The 26,477-nt window shown below is 42.6% G+C and overlaps 1 protein-coding gene across 1 annotated transcript; it reads left to right on the plus strand.

The window, feature by feature from the left end:
* The first annotated feature begins 1,830 nt into the window (after window positions 1–1,830).
* Window positions 1,831–26,205, plus strand: cops7a (COP9 constitutive photomorphogenic homolog subunit 7A). The gene is made up of 8 exons (XM_017706043.2): window positions 1,831–1,956; window positions 4,589–4,711; window positions 12,166–12,241; window positions 12,427–12,515; window positions 16,173–16,375; window positions 16,848–16,953; window positions 22,056–22,225; window positions 25,677–26,205. Exons 2-8 carry the CDS (start codon window positions 4,589–4,591, stop codon window positions 25,714–25,716), a joined length of 807 nt encoding a protein of 268 aa, XP_017561532.1. The 5' UTR covers window positions 1,831–1,956; the 3' UTR covers window positions 25,717–26,205.
* The last annotated feature ends 272 nt before the right edge of the window (window positions 26,206–26,477 follow it).

Consider the following 26,477-nt stretch of genomic DNA (forward strand, 5'->3'; position numbering starts at 1 on the left):
AGCCTGAGTAGACTGATAAATCAATGTGATCAGTTATTAATCTCAGTGTTACTGAGCTCTGCTAAAGCCTGAGTAGACTGATAAATCAATGTGATCGGTTATTAATCTCAGTGTTACTGAGCTCTGCTAAAGCCTGAGTAGACTGATAAATCAATGTGATCGGTTATTAATCTCAGTGTTACTGAGCTCTGCTAAAGCCTGAGTAGACTGATAAATCAATGTGATCAGTTATTAATCTGTGTTACTGAGCTCTGCTAAAGCCTGAGTAGACTGATAAATCAATGTGATCAGTTATTAATCTCAGTGTTACTGAGCTCTGCTAAAGCCTGAGTAGACTGATAAATCAATGTGATCAGTTATTAATCTCAGTGTTACTGAGCTCTGCTAAAGCCTGAGTAGACTGATAAATCAATGTGATCAGTTATTAATCTCAGTGTTACTGAGCTCTGCTAAAGCCTGAGTAGACTGATAAATCAATGTGATCAGTTATTAATCTCAGCGTTACTGAGCTCTGCTAAAGCCTGAGTAGACTGATAAATCAATGTGATCCATTATTAATCTGTGTTACTGAGCTCTGCTAAAGTCTGAGTAGACTGATAAATCAATGTGATCAGTTATTAATCTCAGTGTTACTGAGCTCTGCTAAAGCCTGAGTAGACTGATAAATCAATGTGATCAGTTATTAATCTCAGTGTTACTGAGCTCTGCTAAAGCCTGAGTAGACTGATAAATCAATGTGATCCATTATTAATCTGTGTTACTGAGCTCTGCTAAAGCCTGAGTAGACTGATAAATCAATGTGATCAGTTATTAATCTCAGTGTTACTGAGCTCTGCTAAAGCCTGAGTAGACTGATAAATCAATGTGATCAGTTATTAATCTCAGTGTTACTGAGCTCTGCTAAAGCCTGAGTAGACTGATAAATCAATGTGGTGATCAGTTATTAATCACAGTGTTACTGAGCTCTGCTAAAGCCTGAGTAGACTGATAAATCAATGTGATCAGTTATTAATCTCAGGGTTACTGAGCTCTGCTAAAGCCTGAGTAGACTGATAAATCAATGGGCGGAGCCAGTTACTAATCTCTGCATTATTAAAATCTTTTGAGGGCTGATTAAAGTGCTGTCTCTTCTGTAGTGGACATGGTCTTGAGTGATGAGTTTAGCATCGGTGTTGTCCTGGACTCCTGCTAGGGGAACTGTCGAAACAGGGATGGAGCAGGCGAAGAGCGCAAAAAACGAAACACAAGCAGGACAGTGTTTTCAATGTTCGGCCATCATTACGTCTAAGTTTTCTGCCCAGCCCTCCCAACAATCAAATACAGTGCAATGTAGCAAGAATGTCGTGCTTTTAAAACAGGTACTGGCGTCATTAGAGGGCTACTGCTGAGTAAAAACTGACCAATAAACTCAGAAACGTTACAGACCCATCCACTCGTGTTCCTACGGAGCCCTGCTGGTGACATCCCGCATAACTAAAAATAATGCGTGGCCACGCCTTGTTAACGCGCGGGAACGAGATCCTCATGAGCGGCCACGACTTAGCAAGCCACTATCTCGTTCCCACGCCTTTAGTAAGTCGTGGCCACGCACTAGGATCTCGTTCCCACGCCTTTAGTAAGTCGTGGCCACGCATTAGGATCTCGTTCCCACGCTTTGCTAAGTCGTGGCCACGCATTATTTTTTAGCTACACAGAATGTCACCGGCGGCGCTCCGTAGTGCTCTCGCGTCTTACTGATAAAGCCGTTCTTCCACACCGCAGACAGACGGCTCACTAGCGTCATGCGCCGACGCCGTTTCGAGGCACCCGATTGGTCGATACGTCGCTTGTCGCCGCCTACTCGTCCCCGTTTGTCCAATCAGAGAAGCCGATGTTGTGTTGTGGCCCGTCAGTTTGTCGAAGAGTCAGTGGGACTGCGGGGAGGAGAAGCGATCTTACCTGGTTAATGACATAAAGGTAAATGTTTTCTTTTTACATTCGTTTTTATGGTAAAGCGAGCAACAAGTAGCGGCAGACGTTCTCGGGAGACTCTTGTTGAAGCATATGCAGTAAAGTCTGCGCCACAGGCAGTTAAACCCGGTTTAAAGGAGCTCAGGCCTCGCGGTGTTTCTCAGCTAAGCTAACGCTACAGTAGCCGCGGCGATGGGACAGGCTAACGTCTCAAACGTACTCCGCTGCTTTCACCTCGACCAGGATGTTATACACAATTAGGCACTTAAACGCTTTTTAAACTGCTCGGTTTGGTGTTATTGTGCCTGGAAAAATTGACGAGGCTGAAGTTGGTTTCCTATTCCCCTTCTTCTTATTCGAATTTCCCCGTTCCACCTTAAATGGTGCAGCAGTTCATGTAACTGCTGCACCGCTTAAGCTGCCAGAATGTCATCGCTGCACTATTTAAGGTGGACCGGGGAAATTCGGATAAGAAGCTGACTTCAACTTCGTAACACATTGATAATTTTGTGGACACGCCACTCGGGATTTGGAGGCTTTTAAATGTGCGTTGACGAGTTTTTTACCAGCCGCTGACGCTTCAGCGTTTGCATCTCTCTTTCTGGATGAGCTCATTTTGACAAAATCCATGTAACCCAGTAAAGCTGCTGGGGACAAGCTGAACACAATGAGATCATTTTAGTGAAATGGGCAGATAAAACGAAGACTTCTGCATTACTGTCCAAGTGCCCATAGTGGAAGCCATGCCATTAGATGAATACCTAGGGCGATTAATGTTACTGAAAGGGGAATTACACCCATTTTTTCAAAATTTGTGCATAATTAAATGTTTGGAATATGAACAAAGACTTCCAGAGTGATTTCATGTGAAATGTTCCGTTCTAGAGAAACTCACCAAGACAGAATTTTTCACAATTTGTAATAACGCTTGAGTCTAGAATGTATTTTAATCCACCTGTTTTAATGGGGCGGGGGGTAATGTCCTGGAGCCTATCCCAGCGGTAGGCAGGATACACCCTGGACAGGTCGCCAGTCCATCGCAGGGCAGACAGACAGACATACACAGTCACACCCAGGGGCAGTGTAACATGTCCAGTCGGCCTGACTGCATGTCTTTGGACTGTGGGGGGAACCCGGAGAACCTGGAGGAAACCCACGCAGACATGGGGAGAACATGCAAACTCCACACAGAGAGGACCCCGGTCGCCCAGCTGGGGACTCGAACCCAGGCCCTCCTCGCTGCGAGGCGACAGCGCTACCCACCACGCCACCTTTTTTCAGAATGAGGCCTGATACCACGACACACACGCGCTACTGAGTGACGTGTGTGTTTGAGCACCAACCGACGGAACTTGACACAACACGGTGGCGCTGTGGGTTCACAAGCAGGGAAAATGGTCGTGGCAAAATCCATTTGTTTGTGAGAAGGCAGTAGTAGGGTTGACGTACCAGTTGGATTGGAATTCTTTCAAAGGTGTTAGTTTCACCAGTTTGTCATAAATACAGCAGATTAACGTACAAACAGTTAAAAACACACTAACGGGACCCCTTTACCTGAATTACCAGACTTCTTTCAGTAATCCCTCATTTGCTGTGTGGTCAGTTACAGTCTGATTTAACGTTAGTCCAGGTTGTTACTAAGGGAGGGAGCACTGGAGAGACGTATGGATGGCTGTTGGGGTAAAGATAGCCTAGTCTTTATTTTTATATTTTATATATTATTTACTAGCGCCGCTCTGTACGCGACGCTGCCCGTCTGCAGTGACCGCAGAGGAGGGTGAAGTTCAGCTCCTCACTGCTGGGCTTTAGTTACATTTAGGGATCATACGCCTTCAAAGAGGGGGGCAGTCATTTATTATCACCCCCCCCTAATTCTTCAGTGATGTGAAGCTGAAGTCAGATATTCACCGGCTTCTTGATCAAATTTTCCAGTTCCACCTTAAATGGAGCAGCGGTTGTGATGTGAATGTAAACATCAGCATACTAGTAATGATTTTTTAAGCTTGTTATGAGAAAAACGACCATAATGCACTGAAACAACTTTAATATAATATAATGATTATCATATTTTATAACCGAGAAAATTCTCATTCTCACATTTGTGGGTTTCTTTGCTCTCTGTTTGAAGTGAGTCTCTGGAAAACCTCTGTTTGGAGGGACATGTAGCCCTAATACTTCGCCCCTCTGTCTGAACAAAAATCAGGACAGCCTAGCCCCTGGGCTTGAATGTGCGAAACGCATGGGGTAGGGCTAAATGGTCGGGGCGAGGGGTGAAATGGGATGGGCCTCGGTCTGACCGATGTCTTTTCTGTACTTCAAGTTTTCACAGTCTGAATTAAAAACTCGTTTTTCGTGGCTGTTGTTCTGGTGCCGCCATCTGTCAGTTAAACATCTGAATTATGGAAACGTTGCTGAAAGCACAGTGTGCTGGATTTAACATCGTCGCAATGAGATCTATTCCAGTTTTGACAGCCAGGTACATTTATTATAAGGTATTGCTGCCTCCTAGCGTAAATTTGATTAGAACATCTATCATATTGAGGCGTCTGTGTAGAGGTGAGATTAAACTCCCTCCCGTTGTAACACTTGGTCTAATCAGACAAACCTCTCTCTCTCTCTCTCTCTCTCTCTCTCTCAGATGGAGGTGGATCAGCTGCTGTCTTTATCAGGTTCAGCCTTGGCTCAAGCGATCAGTTCTCTGCTGGAGACTCCAGGGCTTTACGTTTTCTCAGACATACTGGAGCTGCCCAACGTCCGAGAGGTAGAAAACGCACGCGCCGGCGTGTTTTTACTCTGCTCACATGTTGCTGTGCAAAAGAAAATACAGCAAGGTTGTAATATTCTTCAAAAATGAAAAGAAACCAAAAAAATAGCCTTCAGTAAATAAAGTCTGTCGAATCTCTTCTTTGAGCATCATCCATTTTTAGTAGACTTTAAAAAAAAAAACCTATCACCATGGCAACGATGTTGTCATCGGCAGCTTACCTTTGCCGTTGTTTTTGACGCAAATGTAAGTGTGGCGTGAACAGTGAGGGATGGATGATGACAGTCAAAGGAGAACTTTGTGATGTTCTATTATACACAATAGCTTTTAAAAAATACCTTAGTTTTAATTTTTTTTGCTGTAAAATGACCAAGAGCACCTGGACTAGTGCTACAGACTCTGGGTTTTAGCTGGAAGTTGGATAAATGAAACTAGGGGTGGGCAGTGCCACTGATTTTTTTTTTTTGTACCTCTGATTCTAAGTAATACCAGAGAATGTGTAGTGCGGAGAACAGCCACTCAGTAATGTCCTCCCGGTTTGGCATAAAGCTACAGGGCGATCCCAGGGGAGACCAAAATGAATGGACTGCTGTGGAGCATTTGTGCAAAATTGTAGTCTATAAATGCTTAATCATGTTTTTTGTAGACAAGAGCAATAATACAGCATAAATATTTCAACACTGCCGACATATTTTTAAGCGTGTTTGAACTCCAATGATAGCAGTAATGTCAACTAATCATCACTCAGTAGCAGTAATGCTAAACAATCAGTACTTAATACCAGTAAAGTCAACCAGTCAGCACTCGGTAGCTATAATGCCAACCAGTCAGCACTCGGTAGCTATAATGCCAACCAGTCAGCACTCGGTAGCTATAATGCCAACCAGTCAGCACTCGGTAGCTATAATGCCAACCAGTCAGCACTCGGTAGCTATAATGCCAACCAGTCAGCACTCGGTAGCTATAATGCCAACCAGTCAGCACTCGGTAGCTATAATGCCAACCAGTCAGCACTCGGTAGCTATAATGCCAACCAGTCAGCACTCGGTAGCTATAATGCCAACCAGTCAGCACTCGGTAGCTATAATGCCTACCAGTCAGCCCCTGGTAGCTATAATGCCAACCAGTCAGCCCCTGGTAGCTATAATGCCAAGCACTCAGCCCCTGGTAGCAATAATGCCAAGCACTCAGCCCCTGGTAGCAATAATGCCAAGCACTCAGCACTCGGTAGCAGTGATGTTAACATCCTACTGCCCAAAGCCCATTTACTGTAAAAAATACAAACATCCTATTAAATCTTCTTTGATCTTTTATTTTTTATTTAAAAGATCCTTCTGCTTTCCACAATCAAAGCAAGGTTCCGCACAAATGGTTAGAAACATGTTTAGTTTTTCATTTTTAGATCTTTATCTCAGTTCAGCCCCATTCACTGAGGAGTCGCTCCCCTTAAACTGTCTCTGGTATTACCAAGGCTGGTAGCTGTTCTAGTATCAGTACTTATACCGAGTACGAAGGAAACAATTGTGATTCCTACAGTCAGATGTGTAATACATCACATCAATGGATCTGCATTTTTATTATTGCCATTTTGGCACTTACATATATACACAGTACTATGCAGAAGTTTTAGGCACCTGAGGAAATTGGCTTTCAAATGCTGTTTATCTGGCCGGGAAGCGTATTTGCTCAGATAAACACGAATATCATAACCAGGGAGTGTGTTTGCTGAACCATTTACTGGACTGTGCTGAACTTCTCCTTGTGGCAGCCCAGAATTAGGCCTATTTGCAGTTATCTTCCAACACCTGGTTTGGCTAATCAGTACTTCATTGAATAAAATCAGATATGCTGGTGATTTAATTCCAGCAATTGATGTGATGTCTGGGGCATTGAGAAGAAATGTGGAACCAAACCTTTGTTCTTCAAAGTAGCTCACAAGATATCAGCTACTTTTAATTTATGTTTATTTGCATTTATTCTGTCGACATGCTTATTGAGCAAGCAAGGCTTATTGCCTAGATAAGTGGCTTTAAACACTGTGCCTATTGAGAAAACTTCTCAAAAGGTAATGTCAGGATTGGAAACTGCTCTGCCTGTTCCTTTTGTTGCCGCTGGCTCTGCTGAGTCTGTTGCTTTTCCATCGAAAAACATAGAAAAGTTTGCCATCATCCGTCTGCCGTGACAGTGTGAACACGGCAATAGTGGCAGCCTGCGATGTTTGAAATGCATTGTACGGTTCTGGATGTTCTTGTAGCTTTCAGAATAGACAAAGTGCATTAGATGGTGTACAATTTTGCAATTACAGCATTCTTTCTATGGTATTGTAATTCTGCACCAACAAAAATGTGAATAATCTGAGGTTTGTTTATGAGCATTTATGCTTTTATGTTGTCTCTCTCAATGCTTACAACTAGTTCCATACATCAGACAGTAGAATCATTAACGGCTGATCTAGAATTCGGCTGCATCCCAAAGCTGCCCTGTTTGCTTTAGTTCTGCTGGTTTAATAAACCTTTTCATTTTCATAGTCAAACTGGGAAAATTAAAAATTAATGCTGTTAATCATTTATCGTGCTAACTTTTGCACCACTAATCTTTTATTAGACAGTGCCTGTCAGAAGTTTGGGCTTTTTCAAAGTGGAGCTTTTTTAATAAATGAGTAGGTTTTCTTTGTACGGTTGAAGTCGTTTAGCATATGCAGATAGAAATCTGTTTAGATCTTCAGCCATTTTTCTTTGCAGAATCTGCGGAGCTGACAGAGGAACTGATAAAAGTCAGAGTTTATCCTACAATTTATTATACAGTTTATCCGCTCGTGGTGATGTCAGCGCTCATCAGCAACTCAAAGCTTTCAAGTGTTTAAAGGGCCCAAGTATTTTTTTTCCCTGTGTTTAGGTACAAAAACCAGTCATAATTCAATTTAAAATGACCATTTTCCGAAGATTCAAAGCACCTAGATGTCATTCTTTTATAGCCACGTTTACATGCAAGCCTAATAACCATTAATAATCTACCTGCTCAATCAAAATAGAAACGTCCATGTATGCACTTCATTTGGAATAGTCTAGTCCGATTGAAGGCCGTTCGGAATATAATTTCTATCCCATTGAGCGAGGTGGGTAATCCTGTAAATAATCTGTTAAATAGAGCAATAATATCCGTGTAAACGCCTGAATCCGATTACATGCCCTGTCGGAAAGTTCAAATCCGTTCTGCATGTGCGTCGCGTCATAGTGAACGTTTATAACGTTCGACCTGGCGGAGCAGAAACTGGTCTGGAGACGAAGTTTATGCTCTGATCTTTTAAAGACGGCGGTGGGACAAGCATCCAGCTTATGTGTCTCAGAGCACGACGTCGTCCTCTCCGCCTTCTTAAATAAGGACATGTGAGTCTGACATAATTTTAAAGTAATTGAGACACAAGCACTGCTCACTGCTGCTCATCTCACTCTGACTGGACCTCACATGATGTTCGCTGTCATGGTAACGTTTACTCTAAGGGGTTCTCCACGCATGCGCGTTATTTTGGATCGAATTACTTGTAGTGAGCATGTAAATGAGATTGTTGAGTAGAATGAGCATAAACACCTCAGTCTAAATCTGTAATTGGAATGTATTCAATGGGTTTGACGAAAATCTTTGCAGGTAAATGCGGCCAATGAGAGCGATTTCCAGCAGCAGGAGGCAGTGTGAATGTTGGGGACATGAAGTGCGCGGAGTCAACCATGAGCAAAATTGAACCTTGCGCAAATCAGGAGTGAAGCAATTTGGCAATTGCTGCTGGGAATTTGAGAGGGGCTCCTGAGTGGCGCAACCGGCCTTATCATCAGGAGATTACGAGTTCGATCCCTGGTGATGGTACAGCCATCCATAACTGGGAGTCCAAGAGAGCACAATTGGCATCACGCTCTGGGTTATCCCAGAGAGATACACCCCCCCCCCATGAATCAATGAGATGCAAGTCAGTGCAGGCATCTGTTACCTGACGTAACAGATCTGGTTGGCACTTTCCTCAGAGCGCGTTCGGCTGTCCTGTGACGTAGAGTGGCAGTTTGAAAAGATGCGGTGGTGCTTGACGGGTCTCAGAGAAAGTCTGTCCTAGCCTTCACCTAGTATTGTGTGATTGGGAGAGACCCAAGTAGCGGGTAGAATTGGAGACAAATTGGGTAAAAATAACCCAAAGAAATGGAATCGAGCTGGAGAGAACATGATTTATCTCCTTCACTGTGAAATGCTATTCGTAGGTATTGTTTTGTACAAACAGCGGTTATCACAAAGACTAAATACGGTTTACTTCTCATATAATTGCACTGAGAGTAGCACTATGCGTTACATGTCTAGACAAACCAGAATTTTTTATTTTAGCAAGAACACGTGATTTTCGGTAAGAACTGGGTGGAAAGGTACTTGATCAAACTGATTTTTTAATACACTCTGTAGCAACTAGCTAGTAAGGTACGGCATACCTTCCTGTTAACTTGAGTCGGTGAAACTGTGGCAACCAGCTTCTCAGGTCGAGAGAAGTGAAAGATGTTGCTGTCAGTGTGAACTCAGGGCTGATATTTATAAATGACCTCTGTCCTGACTGGCCAGACTGTGCCTCATTCACAAAAGGAGTCCAGACTAAAACTCCCCTTATAGCATCAGTTTGAGTGGGTGGAGCTAAACTGCCTTTAGTTGAATTAGCAGATATATGTTAGTGGTGACATCTCAAAGTCAGTGAGTTCATAACGGGCTGTTTTTCCACACATGGACTGTGGATTAGGAAATGAGCAGCACGTTTTGAAACTTCATCTGTGTGAATATACTACCACAAAGTCTCATACTAACCCAGTTTCAAAAATGTTGGGACAGTAGGTAAAATACAAATGAAAACAGAAAGCAGTGATTTAGGAATCTGCTTTAACCTGTATTTAAACGAAAACAGTACAGGGACAATATAGGGTGGTGAAGGCTGCACAGAGGACCTTCCCACCACCATGGACATTTACACCTCCAGATGCAGGAAAAGGGCCACTGGCATCATGAAGTACCCCATCCATCCAGCACACACACTTTTTGTCCCACTCCCCTCAGGTAGGAGGTTGCGGGAGCATTAAGAGTAAAACAACCACACTGAGAAACAGCTTCCTCCCTGAAGCTGTAAGACTCTTAAATTCCAATTAGACATCACTGCATTGGCACTTCATGTCCACTTATATATCTCTGCTGCTGTACTGAATCAGTGCATCTACTATAATCACCCCTACACGTCACTTTATACATTACCAGAATTAAGAGGTACACCTTCTACCTCGTACTCATGCTGCTGTGTTTCATGCTGCTGTTATTTGCACCTTCTGTTATTGTTTATTGTTACTTTTGGCAGTTAACTGGGACCTTGAGTACACTATTTCGTTCCACCTCATGTACCACATGTGATATGAATGACAAAGCCTTATCTTATCTCTCATCTTATGTACGGTTTTAGCAACTTTATTTATTTATTTTTTTGTAAGTATACGCTCATTCTGTAACTGATGCCTGAAACACGTTCCAAGACATCATCCATCCATCCATCCATTTTCTAAGCCGCTTCTCTGTCAGAGTCGCGGGGGGGTGCTGGAGCCTAACACAGCAGTCTTCGGGCGAAAGGCACGATACACCCTGGACAGGTCGCCAGTCCATCGCAGGGCAGACAGACAGACACAGACAGTCATACGTGGTGAAATGTCCAAAAAACACCTTAAAAGATGATGTGATCATGCTTGGTTATAAAAGGAGCATCCAGGAAAAGCCTAGTTCTTTATGAGAAAGGATGTGTCCAGTCTCACCACATTGCCAAAAATGTATCAGCAAGAAATCCAACAGTTTAAAAATAACATTGATCAGTGAGCAGTTCCAAGGATTTTAGGTATTTCTGCTTCTGCAGTGCGTAAAATCGTCAACAGATTCAGGAAATCCAGAGAATTGTCCATGCATAAAAGGCAAGGCTGAAGACCATAAATTAATGCCCGTGACCTTCAGTTCCTCAGACAGCACTACATTGAAAAGTGGTGTGCTTCTGAGATGGATATCACCACATGGGCTTGGGAATCCTTTGACAGACCGTTGTCAATAAACACCATCTGTCGCTGCATCCACAGATGCAAGTTAAGACTACTGTTAACAGTGGAAGTCGTGTCAGCAACATTCAGAAATGCTGCCACCTTCTCTGAACTCAAGCTCCTCTGACAGTGACTGATGCTCATTGGAAAGATATATATTGTGGTCTGACGAGTCAGACTTTCAGTTTGTTTATGGAAATAATGGACACTCTGTTCTCTGGGCTGAAGGAGAAAAGGATGATCTAGTTTGTTACCAGTGTAAAGTTCAAAAGCAAGGGTGTGTCATTTATTTTTTGGGTGGGGGCTCTTAGAGGGTAATCTGCAATCTTCTGTGAAAGCACTATTAACACTGAACACAACATATCACTGCTGTTGGAGCAAAATCTCATATCTTCAAAATGCTAACTTTACAGGAGAAGGAAAACACTTACTTTATTTTAAATGTAAGTCAGTGGAACCAGACTTTTCCAAGTCATTTTGGTCCATTGATCATAAAATGTATACACAATGTAAAGGACAACAGGCAGTTTCATTATTTGAATCACTGATCTATATCACTGTTCCGACTGCTGTCTTTTAGACGCCATCTTTTTCAGGGACTTTCATGCTTATTTTACACAATAGCACCAAGAAATGTTCTGCATGTGTTACAAAGGCATGCTGCATAATCAGAGTGAGGGTTCTGAACTGGCCAGTCCATAGTCTAGAACTGTCTCCCATTGAAAATGTGTCTTAAGCTCAAAATACGACAATACGTTTGCACAGCTGAAGACTTGCATAGCAGGAGAGTGACCAAAAAAATGCGCCGTCAAAACCGGAGCAGTTTGTGTCTTCAGTCCTTAAACGATTATTAAATGTTGTGAAAAGGAAAAGTGAGGTAACACCAGTACACATGCTCCTGTGCCAACTTTTTTGGAAAGTGTTGCAGGCATCTTATTTGCAGTGAGCGTCTATTTACAAAATAATGACGTTCATACACTGTTAGAAATAACGGCACAAGCGGTGTAAATGTTCCCTCAAAGGTACAACAGTGGTTTTAAGATACGGTTGTGCACCTTAAATAAGTTTCTCCCTGAGGAAAAGTACGTGTTTGTACCTTTTCATGACCTGAAGTTTTGAAACAGAACAAAATAAAAAGCCTGGAGACTGGACGGGATGTGTGGAATCAGTACAACTTAGAACATATCATTTCAGTGGATTATGGTACATATACTGTCAACTATTCTGGAGTTGAAATGAAATTTTCCATGATTTAAGCCCTTTAAATAGCCTTTCACCCAAAAGAGGTTCAATATTTAAAACCTGCTCTTCATACCAAGGATGTCACTGTGTTAAATGTGTCTCTCTCTTTTGTTCTCTCTCCAGTTGGAGACGGGCCCTCATGCTCCTGTCTATCAGCTCCTCAATCTCTTCGCTTACGGAACCTACTCCGACTACAAAGGTAACCATGACAACACAGGTTGAACAGATATTACACTCCAGGGTGGAGGCTTCATCAGTTTTGCTCGGTCAGGTTCTGTAGAGCATTTTCACACATACAACACTGTCCAGCGTTCCTCGCGATGTGCCAGCCGGTCAGTGTGTCTGTTTCTGATGTGTTTTTGTTTTTTCGTCTCTGCTCTTTAGAGAGGGCGGCCTCTCTCCCTGAGCTCACGCCGTCCCAGAAGAATAAGCTCCGCCACCTGTCAATCATCAGCCTGGCCTCCAACCTTAAGGTACTTTATACCAGCCTTGTTGGCATGTCTCGATAATTACGCCGCCTGCCGAAAGTTTGGAGACACGTTTCTCTGTTTGGACGTTTTCCAAGCACCCACATTTTAATTAGTACCAGGAAAGATTTTGTGGAGGGGGAAAAAAAAACAACCATTTTGCTGATCCTTTGGGTATTTTTAGTTTCAGCTTCATGTTCATCAAAGTGTCTTCCTTGGTATGAAAGGCAGATTTGCTGACATCACAACAGGAGGATAAAATGTGTGGGCTTCATTCCCAAGGTAGCACGTTTGTCAGTCGTTCCTGCAGTTCAGCAATTTTTGCTAAAGAAAAATGACGAGATCTAAACGGCTTTCTGTTTAAAATGTTAAGTTCATTTGTCAAAAAAACATTTTGCAGATTGTTTATTGCGTAGGCTTTGAATTTTTTTTGTCTGTTTCCGAAAACGTGTACTCGATTCCGTGTTCTCAAAATCAACCATAACAACAGTCATATTTATGTTTGAGTCATTGAGCTTCCTTAAGCTGTTCGTTTGTTTTGTGTAGTTCATTTATTAATCAGTGTGTTCCAGTATTTGATTTGGAATAGTATTTTACACCTTTATACCTTCACTTTTATGTGTTTTTCAGCATTTTTGGTACAATCTGTAACGTCCGTATTATAGTACAAAGTTCAGTGTTGATATTTTGAAATCTTTGTTTAGTGATGTTTGCTGAACGAATAGTTTGAATAGATTGAAGGTCTTTTGCTAACTTTGTGCTCTAGGTTCAGATTCCATTGCAAGAGAACTGACAGGCAAACATAACTCAGTCCTGATCAAGATTGATCGTAATGTTTGGTACTGCTTGCCTATAGATTTACAGCCATTCATGTCTTATAGGAACCAGCTAAACCGAGTCGCTAGCCTGCTATGGCTTTCGATCAGCTTAACCATCAAAACCGTAGCTGATTTTCTTTGTTTGAACGATGTTTGCCATTTTTTTCAAATGTTTTTTTGACAAAGTATCTAATTTTTTCATTAACTTAACATATTAAACAGAGAGATTTATTAGATCTTATGGTTTTCCTTTGGCTAAAATCGCTAAACCGCAGGAACGACTGACGGACACGCAGCCTTGGGGTAACTGCCGTTTCTTCCTGTTTTCTTCATCCAGTGTTTTGTTTAAAACAGTGATAAATAAGCTCATTACTTCTAAAATTTCAAGAGTCTACAAGAGTGCCCTAGAATTCTGATTGGGTCTGAGGGGGAATGAATTATTGTAATTATTCTAAAATGAAGTTTTGGACACTTGAATATTGTTACTACAGAAGCCGTTTAAGGGCAATGACATTATTTTCATTTACTTTCTCAGAATCTCAAGTTATGTGTATTACAATCATGAGTGTTTTCTTGAGACCTTGGGATATTTATGCCACTGTTGCATGTTCTCATTATTCACAAATATTCTTCATAAAACTATATTTATCTAAATTATAAAGAACTCAGTATCTCAAGCATTCGTTTTGTCATGATAATGATTTAAGTAGCCCAAGATCTTGAGATAACAATGAATCTAATACATTATAATGGAAAAACAGGATTGAAAAAAGCCAAAAAAATAAGAATCCATGACCATTTAGGGCTTCCTTATGATACCAATCTGGAGCTGATATCTTTTTCTTTGAAAACTATTAAATCACATAAAATGAGCTGTTAATTGAAGCACTTCTGTTAAGATGAGCATCTGAAAGTAGGCTGCGGTGATGAACTATGCGGTTAACTAGACATCACACAGTTTGAGCGAGTGCTATTTTAGGATGGGTTTGTCAGATTCTTATTTTTAACCTGCAATATCTCAGCCAGGATTATCTGCTGATTTCCTCTCGATATCAGTGGTGACAGTTTTAGCTAATTTTGAGCAGAACTCAAATGCCAGCCAGCGCAGATGACAACCACACACAGCTTTGAACAGTTTTACACACATAAAATCCATCCATCCATCCTCAACCGCTTATCCGGGTCCAGGTCGCAGGGGCAGCAGCCTAAGCAAAGCCTCCCTCTCCGCCGCCACCTCCTCCAGTTCTTCTGGAGGGATACCGAGGCGTTCCCAAGACAGTCGAGAGAGATAATCCCTCCAACGTGTCCTGGGTCTTCCCCAGCGTCGGACATGTCTGGAACACCTCCCTAGGGAGGCATCCAGAGTCCATCCTTACCAGATGCCCGAACCACCTCACCTGGCTTCTCTCAATGTGGAGGAGCAGCGGCTCTACTCCGAGCCTCTCCCGAATCGCCGAGCTTCTCACCCTATCTCTAAGGGAGAGCCCGGCGACCCTGCGGAGAAAGCTCATTTTGGCCGCTTGTAGCCGCGATCTCGTTCTTTCGGTCACTACCCAAAGCTCGTGACCAGAGGTGAGAGTCGGAACGTCGATTGACCGGTAAATTGACAGCTTCGCCTTCAGGCTCAGCTCTCTCTTCACCATGACGGACCAGTATAGGGTGCGCATTACTGCAGACGCCGCACCAATCCGCCTGTCAACCTCTCGCACATAAAATCATGATTTATGATTATTTATGATTTATACATTATGAATGTTTACTAAAGGATTGCAGAAAAAATGTGTGGCAATTCCTAAAGTAACACACTGATTTTCAGACTTTGGGACACCTTTACTTGAAAACAATGGGATCTAACTGCTCACCATGTGGCCATGAGGGACAGGGATGCAGCCTCAATTCCTGCCTCAAAATGTAGGGGTGTGGCCAAAATAAGGCTACGCCTACAGCTAAAACTCTGTGTTTCGGTGATGACGTGAAAACATGGCACAGCGTTTTCAGATTTTCAAAAATTAAATCCAATATGAATCTAAATCTTTCACCTTTACTTAAAAAGAAATCAAACATTATTAAAGAAAAAATAACAAAAAAGGGTAAAACTTTACTGTAGGGATGCTGTTCATAAGGTGACATGACACCTGTACAAGGTTGTCATTACAAATGACATAACCCTACATAAATGTTTCTGAATGTTTGTTCCAGTAAGTGTGTTCGCTATAAAGGTTACATTTGCGAAATTTGATCCAAGTCAGCTAAAGTAGCCTTTATGACCGGTGAAGCCTGTTATAATAAACATTTATCAACATGTAGGGTTATGTCAGTTGTAATGACAGCCATGTCATGAAGCCTTATGAACAGCACCCTACAGTAAGTTGTTACCCAAAAAAGTAAGTATAGTTTTCCCAAGTGTAAATTTAGAAGTTAAGGAATACCCAATAAATGTGCTAATGATCAACTAATTTGGTAGAATGGTCCATGTATCATATCCCTTCTGTTCTCATTGGTTTAACTCCCACACCTTTAGGTAATGAAAGTTCTCACCACCATATTTAAATACAGTTTTTAACTGTGTCACTAGTACGTTCTCTACAAAGCAGCGCTGGCATCAAGTTCAGTTGTATTGTACTACAGTTCTGGCCATTCAGAATGTGTCAAACACAGCCACCAGATGGTGTAGCTCTGCATGTTCCCCCGTAGTGGGTGCTCCTCACTGCTTTTTTGCTGAGGAAATCAGACACTAGCATGATGAAAGGGAGATGCAACTTTATTTCGTCTTTTCCTGTACTTCTTTAGGCCGTGTCAGACAATGCCAGCTCTTGAAAAGTAGTTTAATCTTCCTCTGCTGCAGTGTCTGCCGTACTCCCTGCTGCTGCAGCAGCTGGAGCTGAAGAATGTGCGGGAGCTGGAGGATTTGCTCATCGAGGCCATTTACTGCGACATCATCCATGGCAAACTGGACCAGCGGAACCAGCAGGTGGAGGTGGACTTCAGCGTGGGCCGCGACCTGGGCCCCAACGAGCTGCCCAACATAGCCAACACACTGCAGGAGTGGTGAGTGTGTCTGAGTGGATGTGTAAATACACTACTGTCTAAAAATGTCGTCATTTTTCACGTTAACTTTATTTTATTGAATATTAGTTTATACAGTATAGATTGAAATGTTATAAGCCAGGGATCCCCAGTCTTAGTCCTTGAGAGCTCACACTACTCAGATTATTGTCTCATCAAGCACACCTGATGGGACCTACTAACTAAAACACAAAAACGTGCAGAGGGTGAGGGCACTGGGACTGGGAATCCCTGCTGGAGACTAGGGTTACAGTCTTAGCCAGTTTTAGATATTGAGATGCATACAGTTTTCTTAGCAGTGAAAGTAAAAAAAAATTGTAAGCACAGGGCAAATGAACATCTTCCTTAAGAATATGATTCTGGTTTTGATTTTGAATGATCTGTTTAATTAATGTGACAGGTGGGGTGGGCTCCAGCAGTTTTTGATGCAGTGTGTTGTCTCTTCCTCTGTCAGGTGTGCGGGCTGTGAGGCAGTGCTGTGTGGAATTGAGGAGCAGGTGTCCAGAGCTAATCAGTACAGAGAGAGCCAACTGAAGGTCAAAGTTCAGGTGGAGACAGAGGTCAGTGCGTTTATAGGACAGTGGAGAATATTTGTTATTGTGTCATATGGCCGTTTGGGTTTACCTGGCCTGAAAAATACTTGATAAATAGAAGTTTCCTTGCAGATCCCTAAAGCCTTAAAAGGGCCCTTATTTGACATTTTTCTTGCCTGACCCCCCCCCATTCCAATTATGAAGTTATTGTGAGTTTATATCCCACAAAAGCAGCTATCATTAATTTTTTACATGGACATAAATGTGTTGGTTTTTGTGACCTCATGAAAGAAATATGTTTGAAACAGTTTCTGTATATGGACCATGCCGGACTGGGTGGGCTGGACAGTGAATGGCATGTTTTCTTCATCAAAGTCTTTTATTTAAAAAAAAAAAAAACGTTTTTCTACAATATAGGACCTTTTTAAAATAGATTTTAACATCATAAAATGTCTTGTTTTTCACTTTCATAGGTATTAAATTATCAGAACAATCCGCCAGCTGAAAATAATTATAAGCCAACAGTTGTTCTGTGGTCATAAACTGACCATTTATGAAGGGTGAGAGGGTGGCAGAGTTTAGTTAAGGCAAGGTAATGGCAGTTATTTACATAGCACATCTTCTGACAGCTGGTTCTAGCTTTGCACAGCATAAAAGCTGGCGCCTCACCATGCGTTGCTCTAAATCTAGGCGCTTCTAGCTGAGCAGTCCAGACTGATCTGAGGGGCCTGTTAGGTGTTCTTTGAGTAGGTCAGATGTGAGATGTGTTTTGGTCCTGAGCCACTGAGTGAATATAGAGAAGTAGCAATCAATTCTGGAGCTGGCAGCCAGCATAGGGGTCTTTATACTGCGGTAATGTGCTGAGTTCTCTTTGTCTTGGTTAGCATTGTCCTGCTGCATTGAGAACGAGCTGTAGCTGTCTCATGTTCTTTTTAGTGAGTCCAGTAAACAGACCCTTGCAGTAGTCCAACTTGGAGGCATGGATTAAGTACTTACTGTGTGATTTCTAGGTACCTCAGATGGTTCTCATATCAATTCTTTAAATAATTGAACTTTGTTACATATTTCACCCATTGCGCTCACTCTTTGGCCAATCCTGGCAAAAATACATATTACACCCATTGCGCTCACTCTTTGGCCAATCCTGGCAAAAATACATATTACACCCATTGCGCTCACTCTTTGGCCAATCCTGGCAAAAATACATATTACACCCATTGCGCTCACTCTTTGGCCAATCCTGGCACAAATACATATTACACCTATTGCGCTCACTCTTTGGCCAATCCTGGCAAAAATACATATTACACCCATTGCGCTCACTCTTTGGCCAATCCTGGCACAAATACATATTACACCCATTGCGCTCACTCTTTGGCCAATCCTGGCAAAAATACATATTACACCCATTGCGCTCGCTCTTTGGCCAATCCTGGCAAAAATGCATATTACACCCATTGCGCTCGCTCTTTGGCCAGTCCTGGCAAAAATGCATATTACACCCATTGCGCTCGCTCTTTGGCCAATCCTGGCAAAAATGCATATTACACCCATTGCGCTCACTCTTTGGCCAATCCTGGCACAAATGCATATTACACTCATTGCGCTCGCTCTTTGGCCAATCCTGGCACAAATGCATATTACACCCATTGCGCTCGCTCTTTGGCCAATCCTGGCAAAAATACATATTACACCCATTGCGCTCACTCTTTGGCCAATCCTGGCAAAAATACCATATTACACCTATTGCGCTCACTCTTTGGCCAATCCTGGCAAAAATACATATTACACCCATTGCGCTCACTCTTTGGCCAATCCTGGCAAAAATACCATATTACACCTATTGCGCTCACTCTTTGGCCAATCCTGGCACAAATGCATATTACACCCATTGCGCTCGCTCTTTGGCCAATCCTGGCACAAATGCATATTACACCCATTGCGCTCGCTCTTTGGCCAATCCTGGCACAAATGCATATTACACCTATTGCGCTCACTCTTTGGCCAATCCTGGCAAAAATACATATTACACTCATTGCGCTCACTCTTTGGCCAATCCTGGCAAAAATATATATTACACTCATTGCGCTCACTCTTTGGCCAATCCTGGCAAAAATACATATTACACCTATTGCGCTCACTCTTTGGCCAATCCTGGCAAAAATGCATATTACACCCATTGCGCTCACTCTTTGGCCAATCCTGGCAAAAATACATATTACACCTATTGCGCTCACTCTTTGGCCAATCCTGGCAAAAATACATATTACACCCATTGCGCTCACTCTTTGGCCAATCCTGGCAAAAATACATATTACACTCATTGCGCTCACTCTTTGGCCAATCCTGGCAAAAATACCATATTACACACATTGCACTTACTCTTTGGCCAATCCTGGCAAAAATATACCTCGGAATGGCTTTGTGAACACTTTCAGGAAGGACAGTGCAAGAGGCTAATAAATAATAATATGTCTGTTTTTTTTGCACCCTTCAATCACACAAATGTATTCATCCGCTGTGCCAGGAGTACTTTCCGGACGTGTGGTCCTGCCTGCATTGCTGCTCATTAAGATGCTGAGTGTTTAATATTCATACAGACTTTTTGGCTGTCGAAGAGTATGAAGGCCAAATATTTACATAATGTTACTTAAAAAGTCTACCACCAAAGACTGTAGCTCTTTCTAAGGCAAGACAGTGAGTACAACTTCTGGGTTCAGACAGTTCCCCTGCCTCAAAGTGACCACAGCAGACCCCATTTTTTTCGCATTACCGTAATGCTGGTAGTAGCATATTCAGGGTGTCATATTGCATGTAGGCATTATTTTCCCCGGTGAAATGAACAGTGATCTGTGCTCGGAATGAATTGTGCTCTGCAGTCCATGACCAACATCAGTTGCACCTCATATTTCTTATGACTGAACAAGCTAAACAGCTACTGTTACCAAAATAAAGCCAGCTGTGGGTGTTACGCTGACGCAGTTTACTTTGAAACCAATTAGAAACTGTCCCATACGGAGCGCCCTAAAACCGCCAACGACGTGGAAAAGAACGAACCGAATCACGACGGAAAAGCACTTTTTAAACGTCTCCATTTTTAATAATAACTTCCATTTTTGCCGTTTTTCAGTTTTTGCCATAATTTGAAAATGCCTGTTGCTTTTTACATTGCACGTGAATTTCATGAGGAATAGACCAAAAGAAACACCCCAGAATGACTTGGAAAGAAGTCTGGTTCCATTGACTAACATTAAAAGTAGCTTATGTTTTTTCCTTCTCCTGTAAAGTTCTCATTCTAGAGATTTTTCTTCTGACAACAGCAATATACTGAAACACAACATCAGTGTCAGTTTAATGTTCAGACTGTTTGAATAAAACAACACAAAGCCGTTCATACCGGCCATATTTGAGTTTGTGCTGCTTTGCAATGGAGCTTGTTTTCTTTCTCCTTAGTTGAAGTATTAAAAAGGCATTACACTTATGCAGAGACCCTGAGACCATGGAGGCGGGTAAAGCAGAAATGGGGTCTTAGCACGCCAACTTCCACATGACTTTGTGTTTGGCTCAGACACAGCAAAGTCAAAACAGCATAAAGACAGAGCTTTAGGCTACTCTCAGTGTTGTTTATCCAGTTAAGAGGATAGAAGCGCTGTGAGAATCACATTTGTAGTCCTCTCTTTAGCCTTACATAGAAAATCATTGTGGTTTGTGATATGCAGCATCTGATTTTATGAGATGCCACTTTCCAGAGCTTCTGGATGGAAGCTCATTACTCACGGCGAAAGAGCGTTTATCAGATGAGTTTTTCTTAAAGCAACAGCGAAAATAGTTTTTTACTTCGACATGGCTCTCCCCCCTCTCTTGACGGACTAATTCAGATTTCATGGACATGTTTTATTTCTCTCAGCTAATTACATGCCATGTAGAGATGTGGCTACATTGTTCAAATGGCTAGTATTTATAGCATGTAGGTTTGGTTCTCCAAACCCTACAATAACGTTGTCAAGAAAGACGCTTCACCACTGTGAAAATACAAATGGAAGCAGCTGCACCGCTGATTTCCGACTCGGCAGTGCCATCTCACAACTCCACCCGCTCTGGAACATTTGGGACGTTGTGGCGCAGTTTCTTTTGCAGGACATCCACAGATAGAGCCAGTGTTAGCTTGGATTGTGTGAATTGTTGCTTGCATCCATGAAGCAGAACTTTATTTTGGTCAGAACAATAATGAAGGTCAATCTTTAACCATATCAGTGATTGACCACATCCACTGTATGGCCAAAAGCATGTCCACCTGACCATTACACCGGAGTTTTATGAGTTTGTTGGACATTAAAATGGAGCCACTCCTGCGGCTGCACCCCAAAAGTGACAAACGCTCCAAAATAATTCCACAAATGTGTAGGAGTTGGTGCCCGTACAGGCTTTGTGTGGTCCAGTAGAGTTCCTCCACACCAAACACATCAAACCATGTTTCCATGGAGCACACTTTGTGTACAGGGTTTCAGTGATAAAGGCCTTCCCCAAGTTATTGCTGCAAAGGTGGAGTAGATAATATTATTTAATATTATAATATTATTAACTAAAATGTCCTTGTATGCTGTCGCATTAACATCACCCTTCACTTGAACGAAGAGGTCCAAACCTTGAAAAACAGCCCAGCCCATTATCCCTCCTCATCCAAACTTTACTGTTGGCTCTGTGCATTCCAGCAGTTACTATTCTGGCATCCACCAAAGCCAAATTTGTCTGTCAGACTACCAGATAGTAATTAATCACCATCAGATTCATCACCATCACTCCAGAGAACGTTTCTACTATGTGAGTCCAGCTGTGGCGCAATTCACACAGCTCCAGCCAAGTCTTGGCATTGCGCATGTTGATCTCTAGCTTCTGTACAGATGTTTGACCATGGAATTCCATTTCATAATTGGGAGGTGTGTCCAGATACTTTTGGCCATATAGTGTAGCTGTACCATCACAGTGCTAGTTTTTTGTCCACATTGTGCAGCCCTGTTTGTTTTCAAATGCCTTAGTAACCACTGCTCAGGGTTGTTGTGTTGAGTATGAGTAGTTCAAATAATAAAACCTAATATGACTTAAATTCTCTTGTCTTGTTACTTGACTAGGTGTCAAACCTACAGAAAACCCTAAAAGCAAGCTCCGCGTCACCATCTTCCGGCCCCGCCCCAGGTGGAGCGGCATCCAATCAAGATGTAGACCAACCCGCAGAGCCACGAGACCCTGCGTCCTCTCAGGAACCACGGCAACCAGGGAAAAAGAGCTCCAAAGTCAAAGGGTAAGTGCCAAACCCGAAGGTTTGACATGATGGAAAAACATTACACCTGTTGTTGCGTCATTGCACTGGCTGCCTGTTTCCTCTCCCTTTCAAGTAGATTATGCCTTTGTTCTTTTGTTCTTTTGTTCTTTTTCAGTGTTCTTTAATTTATGGTTTTTCAGGACTCTGCGCAGGCCAGTCAAGTTCTTTCACACCAAACTCACCCAGCCATGTCTTTATGGACCTTGCCGCCAAACCCACAGTCATCCATCGGATTGCTCTAGAGTCCAGTGGCGGTGCTTTACGCCACTGCATTCCACGCTTTGCATTGCGCTTGGTGATCTAAGGCTTGGATGCAGCTATTTGGCCATGGAAACTCATTCCATGAAGCTCTCTACGCTGTTCTTGAGCTGATCTGAAGGCCACATGAAGTTTGGAGGTCTGTAGTGATTGACTCTGCAGAAAGTTGGTGACCTCTGCGCACTATGCCCCTCAGCATCCGCTGACCGCTCTGTCATTTTACATGGGCGACCACTTCGTGGCTGAGTTGCTGTCGCTCCCAATCGCTTCCACTTTGTTATAATCCCACTCACAGTTGACTGTGGAATATTTAGTAGTGAGGAAATTTCACGACTGGACTTGTTCCACAGGTGGCGTCCGATCACGGTACCACGCTGGAATTCACTGAGCTCCTGAGAGCGACCCATTCTTTCACTAATGTCTGTAGAAGCAGTCTGCAGGCCTAGGGGCTCGGCTTTATACACCTGTGGCCATGGAAGTGATTGGAACACTTGAATTCAATGATTTGGATGGGTGAGTGAAAACTTTTGGAAATATAGTGTTTATTACTGGTGCTTGGTGGCTTCATCTACACCTGGAGGAGTGAAGAATTGTTTGAGTACCATTAGGTCCTGTTGGTACCAGCCTTGAACACTGCATAACCTAAAACTGGAACCTTCAGTACTGGACCACTGGCCAGTTACAGTTTTCTGGTGCCAGAAGTTCCAGCACTTGTTGCAGTGGAAAAACAACCTAAGATTGCTGCCATTAGCAGAGGAGTCCCGCTACTGGAGCTTTTCAACTGCTACAGTTGGAGCTGTGCAGCCCACAGGAGGATGGGTTCTCTTTTTGAGGCATGGTTCTTGTTCTTGGTTCTTTTATCCTCATGCTCTTAGGCCCACTGCATTGCACACAGACTCGTATTGCTCGAAATGCTGCTCACGTTCATTTTTAACAGGGAGCAGTGAAAATTGCGCAAGGGATTTGTGGGTTAGAGAGCGGCGAGAACTTGCGGCAGAGCAACAAAAAAAAAGTTGAGCTGGTTTCGACTTGATGCTAATTATGAATGGCAGCCATGTAGCGCTGACCACTCAGGCTATGGCGGCTTTCCATTTTCCTTACCCAACAAAGGTAGACCTACTTAACTTCATTAGAGCGTTTTAATATCTGCAGTTACAGGCAGGAGCAGTTTGATTAGTTCATTAAAGAAAAGCCCGAGCGGGAATTTGTGTCATGCTGTGTACGGGAAAATAAACAAACTGGGAATAATGTAACTACACGTTAGTTCATCACATTTCAGAGAAATGTCTGATTTAAAGAGGCCTGTTTGCAGAACTAAGTGTGGCACTGGCCTGAATGAATAAGAGAATTTATTTCAAATTTGACTTCATGATTCACAGGTATCCTGTGTTGAATATAGAGGCGAGGCACTGGCACGGGGGGGGTGGGATTACTTGTGCCACATGCACTGGACCATTTGAAAAAGCTGCTTTCGGGTGATGTTCGTCATGAAATCCCTAATAAAAATAAAAGAGAATCGAGTCAAATTGAATCCTAAGCTGACCATTACAAAATGTAATCAAGTCCAAACTGAGCATTCCCCCACTGTTTAAGAGCGGTGAGATTTCAAGGTGCGCCTGCTCCGATGGCCGTGTAAATGAAGCATTCGGGACAGGAATGGGGCGCGAGGGAGCCCGAGCAGCTCTGCAGCCGTCTACTTCATTAGTGTTAAGTGTGTGTTTTCTGTTGTTCCATTTTGCCCTAGTTACACGTTTCTGTAGAGGATTACTGACAGACCAACAGTTCTAATTAAGCCCCAACAAGCCACTAATTGTCCCTGTCCTGTCTCTGAAACCTCATGAAACCAAAACAGCTGGAGGTTCTTTGTGAGGAGACGAGTTTGATCAGCGGATCAGGCGAGGTTTTTGTTTTTTCTCCTGTTTTTCTCTGAGCTGGGATGTCATTGAAGTGTCAGTTATGGTGTCGCATCTGTTTTTCATTTGATAAGCTTGCTAACGTTATTATGTTATGTAAATCATTAGTTTTCTAATTTATGTACCCCTAACCTTGCACCCATGTGTTTTTCAGGAATGCCTGTTTAGACCTGTGATAATGTTCAGTAATAAGAGAGACAGTGTTATTTGACACACAATATGATGTGTTGCTATGGACTTTAAAATGCATTCTCTTAGACCTTTGATGGTTATTTCGCTTTCTCTCCTTGATTTCTACCAAATATATTTCAGAAAATATCCATCGTCAAGTTTTGCTGAACATAATGTCTCAAAAATGCAAATCACCAATGCGCCAGTCAGTAAGGGACAGTCTAAAAAGTGCATAACATCAACATCTTTCTGTTTTATTTCCCGATGCTTTTAGCTAAAAGCAGGGAAATTGCATCAAATCACTGTAGTCTGGTTAAAGGAAGTTACTGTTTACTTCAAGTGATTTTGATGTTATTTGACCTTATTTTAGCTAAAGACATCAGGAATGTGCAGCACTGCTGTGTCTGATCCACTTGTACCAGCACAACACACACTAACACACCACCACCACGTCAGTGTTACTGCAGTGCTGAGAATGGCCCACCACACAAATAGTACTTGCTCTGTGAGGGTCCATGGGGGTCCTGACCACTGAAGAACAGGGTAACAGAGTATCAGAGGAACAGATGGACTACAGTCTGTAACTGTAGAACTACAAAGTGCAGCTATACAGTAAGAGGAGCTGATGAAATAGACAATGAGCGTAGAAACAAGGTCGTGATGTTGCGCCTGATCGGTGTTCTAAATGAGTGTTTTATAAACAGTTTAGCCGTTCTCTGATGTTACACATTCTCATATTGAAGAACCGTGAGATATTGTGCTCCACCAGAGGGCAGTATCACATTTTGGCTAGATATTCTTTTTACAATATTTTTCGATTGGCATTGGCAGCATTCTTCTTCTTATTATTATTACTGTTATTATTATTATTCACCATTTGTCTGATGTGCTAAGAGAGATGAACTCTAGTCCACCAGTGTGGGCCCACAATAATATCAGAGGTAGCCTATAGTGGACGAGGTAGAGGGCAGCTGATGAGCTGTGCTGCATACAGATGGGCTTCAACTACAGGAGCTCCTAATAGACTGCAGAGCTCGCGGCACGTCATGTTGTTTATCTCACTCTCTGTATGTGTTTGTGTGTTCCAGGCTTCGTGGCAGCGGGAAGATCTGGTCAAAGTCTAACTGAGCATGACAGCACTGAGAGATTGCACTGAGGTTGACCTCCTGACAGATTCACTCACTGACCAGGACACTTTATCAGACTGGATCCGCGCAGGCAGAAGGACTAGAGCAGATTTCAGCTTTCAACCAGGCTGCACAGGCTTTATGTAACCGCAGATGCAGAAAAGACTCCGATTAAAGGGTGTGTGTGTGTGTGTGTGTGTGTGTGCGTGCGTGCGTGAGGGAGAGAGTGAGCGAGCGAGCGAGCGAGAGTGAGTAAACACCGCGCACAGTTGTATGTGTGTATGCTTGTGTTGTAAATGTTTTAACTCGATCCGTATCCATTCTCCTTCCTAGGGTGTGTTGATTTTTGTTGATCCATAATCAGGATGTAAATTGATAAAGGAATAAACATTTTCCACCTACCGCTGCACCGCTGATCATGTCATCTCGCTCTCTCACTCTCTTTGTGGCTTCTCTTATAATAAAGGGGAATTCCACCAATTTTTTAGAATTTGTGTGAAATTCAGTGGTGTGGATTTCTTTACAGTGGTGGCGATGGGAACCAGGGGTCGTGATGTCTACAGCACAAAATATAGCCAGCTTTATTTACTATCCAAAACCACCAGTGAACCTACTTGTGCCTTCTGACTTTAGATATGCAGTGTGGGTGATAAAATAGTGATAAATCTGAAAATTCATTTTCTTTATGGACTATTTTGCCTTGGTCCATAAAGTGCTGTAAATTGGCCTGAAAAAAGTTTTAGACCTCAAAACTCATAAACC

The sequence above is a fragment of the Pygocentrus nattereri genome, chromosome 3 (assembly GCF_015220715.1).
Source record: "Pygocentrus nattereri isolate fPygNat1 chromosome 3, fPygNat1.pri, whole genome shotgun sequence".
Taxonomy (NCBI): Eukaryota; Metazoa; Chordata; class Actinopteri; order Characiformes; family Serrasalmidae; genus Pygocentrus; species Pygocentrus nattereri.